The sequence below is a fragment of the Vitis riparia genome, chromosome 17, assembly GCF_004353265.1.
Source record: "Vitis riparia cultivar Riparia Gloire de Montpellier isolate 1030 chromosome 17, EGFV_Vit.rip_1.0, whole genome shotgun sequence".
Lineage (NCBI taxonomy): Eukaryota > Viridiplantae > Streptophyta > Magnoliopsida > Vitales > Vitaceae > Vitis > Vitis riparia.
The window spans coordinates 20,828,668-20,833,077 of NC_048447.1; the positions used below are offsets into that span (position 1 = coordinate 20,828,668).

Consider the following 4,410-nt stretch of genomic DNA (forward strand, 5'->3'; position numbering starts at 1 on the left):
GGCGTGTTTCCTCGTTCTAGGATGAGGAAATCTGGACCAAACATAAACAAGATGGAATGCCTTTTGTGCATGCATGCATCTGCCATCTGGAATTATAAGACCTGCTGATGTTTGAAGCATGCTATGAATCTGCAGATCGTTCCTTAGTAATGTTGCTGGGGCTATATTTAATCTATTTCAATTAATTTTGTAATTAATCTCTTGATTTTCTTATCAAAAGGGGAGAAACAAGTAGCTGACCCAAAGAAGAAGAAGCATTTCAAAGAGGTTTTGGGCATGTGGGAATGTGGGCTTTTTGGATAACCATTTGATGGAGGTTGGGCCTAACTGTACGCCCAAGCCCAAAGATGGGAATGAGCCCTGGAGTGAGTACGCATTTGACGGTCAAGATGGATCCAAAAACAATCTAGGAAATGTCCAGGCAGCTTTGGACAAGTGTACGTCGCTTACGTGGCGCACTATGGTTGGACAAATGAACGTGGCAAGCAATCCGATTGGTCGAAACAGGTCGATGGGTCTGGGCAAAATGTTATATGAAGAGCAGGAGCGATCTGGAAATCGTAGAAGAGCAAACGAGAGAAAAAAAGTAGGTTGAGGGTTTGGGAGTTTGAGAGATGGGAGAAGAAGGGAAACGAGTTTCTCTGCTACCCCTATATGTTGTGTTTGCTGTAATAGCTTGCGCATCACTTCAGCTATGCGCTTCTGATTCCGTAAGATTTGTACCATTTTCAACCCTTCTCTGTATGATTATTTTTCATTTTTTGTTTTTATGTATTATTTTTGGTTTACAGATCTTCTACGAGTCTTTCGACGACGATTTTGAAGGGCGTTGGATCGTTTCTGAGAAAGAAGACTATAAAGGTTAGCTTATGGATATGCATTCTGTCCTCTTTGATCTGCTCTTCCACTTCCACCAAATTTAGAATTTTTTTTTCCTTTCGTATATATTTGCTGAATTCTGATCGGTGTTCAAATTTTTTTTCTAAGATGCTAAAATTACAAAATAAAAAAAATAAAAATATCGGGGTCTGAGTTTATCACTCAGCTCATTCAGTTGCGGTTAACAGGTATTGACCATGATTGTTTTATAAGAAAACACATTTGCGCACGTTTAACGTATTAATTGTAATGTTCTAATAATAACCCATTTCCGTCCAAACATGTTTCGGATTAAATACATTATATATTCATGGAGTTTAGTTCAATGTAGAGAAAAAGCAACTTAAACCTTTCAAGGAATTTTGTTTATTTCAATTTAGAGATAACTCTTCCTTTATTTCTCAAAACTAGATAATAATTCTTCTTGTGTGCTGATTTTTGGTTTTATGTATTAATTGTTCGTGCTTGTTGATTGTTCTTACATATATATTAATTAGGATTATTTCCTAAAATCTGCTATCTACTTTTTCTATTGACATATGTCATTGAAAACTAAATCTAACTTGGATGGTAAGTATTTGCATGGCTGACTTCATATGCTCAGATCCCAAACTTCAGTATCAGGTCGAACAGGGATTGCTACTGGGTTCTATACATGTGCATGCACACACGTGTGTCTATCTATGTTTGTTTTTCTATATACCTTTTTCCAGATGATTAGGGATTGGGTTTATTGGGGACAATGCTCGCTGTCCCAGTTTTTTCTACTTCGACAATAGTTTTGGCATTATTTATGTGTTTCTATTTTAACAATATTTTTTGGTGTTCACTGCCTTTTCAGAACCTTTAGATATGTTCCACATCTTTAATCCTTCACACACTAGCATTTTCTTGCCTGATTTAATTTAATTCATTTCCTTTTTGAGCTTGCACATTTGTGTTAATTTGCTTCTGGGGTTTTAGGTGTATGGAAACATGCAAAGAGTGACGGACATGAGGATCATGGGCTTCTTGTGAGTGAGAAAGCTAGGAAGTATGCTATAGTGAAAGAGCTTGATGAGGCAGTGAGTCTAAAGGATGGAACTGCTGTTCTCCAGTTTGAGACTAGGCTCCAGAATGGGCTTGAGTGTGGTGGTGCATATCTAAAATATCTTCGACCTCAGGATGCTACATGGAAATCCAAAGAATTTGACAATGAATCTCCCTATTCTATCATGTTTGGACCTGACAAATGTGGGTCTACAAACAAGGTGCACTTTATCGTAAAGCATAAGAACCCGAAGAGTGGGGAATACATTGAACACCATCTCAAGTATCCACCCTCTGTTCCATCTGACAAATTATCTCATGTCTATACTGCGATTTTGAAGCCTGATAATGAGGTGCGAATTCTGATTGATGGTGAGGAAAAGAAAAAGGCAAATTTCCTCTCATCTGAAGATTTTGAGCCTCCAATTATCCCTGCTAAGACCATTCCTGACCCAGATGATAAGAAACCAGAGGATTGGGATGAGAGGCCAAAAATTCCAGACCCCAATGCGGTAAAGCCAGATGACTGGGATGAGGATGCACCCATGGAAATTGAAGATGAAGAAGCAGTAAAACCTGAAGGATGGTTGGATGATGAACCTGAGGAGATAGATGATCCTGAAGCCTCCAAACCAGAAGATTGGGATGATGAGGAGGATGGTGAATGGGAGGCACCAAAGATAGATAACCCAAAGTGTGAGATTGCACCTGGTTGTGGTGAATGGAAGAAGCCATTGAAGAGGAATCCAGCTTACAAGGGGAAATGGCATGCCCCTCTTATTGACAACCCCAATTACAAGGGTATTTGGAAGCCTCAGCAGATTCCAAACCCTGACTATTTTGAACTTGATCATCCTGACATTGAGCCTGTTGCTGCCATTGGCATTGAGATTTGGACAATGCAGGATGGTATATTGTTTGACAATATTTTGATAAGTAGTGATGAGAAGACTGCAGAATCATATCGGGAGACCACATGGAAGCCAAAATTTGAAGTTGAGAAAGAGAAACAGAAAGCTGAGGATACAGCTGCTGGTTTTGATGTTCTCTCAGGCTTCCAGGTAATGGATGGCACACATTTTTTTCCTGTGCTTGTTATCTGATTGTTTCTATTTATAATCTAAAGTGTTTGATTAATTCTTGCAGAAGAAGGTATTTGACCTCCTCTACAAGATTGCGGATATTTCCTTCTTAAATGCATATAAACCCAAGCTTTTGGTAAGTTATTAGGACATCATCTCCCCTTTTCTGCAAATTGTGGGTGTTTTTGGGAAAATATCTTGAAATCTGAGCTCATTTGACAGGATCTAATTGAGAAGGGAGAGAAACAACCAAACCTCACGATTGGAATCCTTGTCTCCATTGTCATCGTTTTCTTGACTATTATCTTTAAGATCATTTTTGGTGGGAAGAAGCCGGTGAGTTTGAACTTTCTATCATTGTACCATCCATTGATGATTTATTTGAGCTTTCAAAGCTTCCATGGGAGCTCATGAAGATATCAGTTTACTTTGTCCTTATTATATGTGTTGCGTCACCACAGGTGAAAATCACCAGGCAAACAAATAACTCAACAGTTGCTGAGACATCAAATGATCAAGGAAGCAGCAGAGAGAAAGAAGAAGAGAATGAGGAGGAAGATACTAATGCTCCTCCTCGAAAGAGGTCTACGAGGCGCGAAAATTGATTTAAAAGGAAAAAATTAGGACAAGAGGATATTATTTTCTCACTTTTGGTAAATTTTGGGATAGTAGGCTTTACTGGCTGAACATCTTGTTTGTGATTTTTGTTAAGCTTTTATTTTGGAATGTTACATGAATTAGAGTGTAAATGAAATGACCCATCAGCAGGCTGATGCCATGATCATTGTTCTTTTCCGCCTGAACCAGGCCTTTTCAATTCAGATGTTTGAGTTTCACAAAAGGAAGACCTTGTCACTATGCTGGAAGTTGGAAGAACTTAAATTATGAATCTTTTAATCTTTGATAACAGAAGGGTGTACCTTTTATCCAGGAGCATAGACTTATTTTATTTTGAATTTTTACCTTTGGTTGTTATTTGTTTCCAGTTTTGGATTTAACTGAAGTTTCCAATTCCAGCCTCCTAAGGTGGAATTGTTATTCTCTGCAATTGGCTTCCATATCTTCATTTCAGTTGTTACTGAATAGAAAATGTACACTCTTTATCATTACTACACCCCGTTCGGTGTGTAACTGATGTAAAACTATTCTCAAGCCCTTGACAGGAAGTGGCTCTTCTCCTTCTCAGATAAAAACTCAACAAGCAGTGATAAGCTTACTATGTGTATTGGGGAAGTTCTATAGTCAAATAAACAACTTGGATGGAAGATATAATGTCAAATTGTGGTAGCTTTAGATTTATCTACCTGAATGCCTGCCTGGCTGAATTCATATCCTAGAAGGATTTCTCAGTCATGATGTAGTGTTGATCTTTCAGGGTGGTTAGTTAAGGTCTCAAATGTTGAAGTGGTTTGGTGACGCA

At 38.4% G+C, this 4,410-nt stretch overlaps 1 protein-coding gene across 1 annotated transcript; it reads left to right on the forward strand.

Moving 5' to 3' along the window:
- The first annotated feature begins 558 nt into the window (after nucleotides 1–558).
- On the forward strand, nucleotides 559–3,946 carry LOC117904668 (calnexin homolog). Its single transcript, XM_034817393.1, has 6 exons — nucleotides 559–710; nucleotides 792–861; nucleotides 1,843–2,969; nucleotides 3,055–3,126; nucleotides 3,213–3,326; nucleotides 3,452–3,946. Exons 1-6 carry the CDS (start codon nucleotides 615–617, stop codon nucleotides 3,593–3,595), a joined length of 1,623 nt encoding a protein of 540 aa, XP_034673284.1. The 5' UTR covers nucleotides 559–614; the 3' UTR covers nucleotides 3,596–3,946.
- The last annotated feature ends 464 nt before the right edge of the window (nucleotides 3,947–4,410 follow it).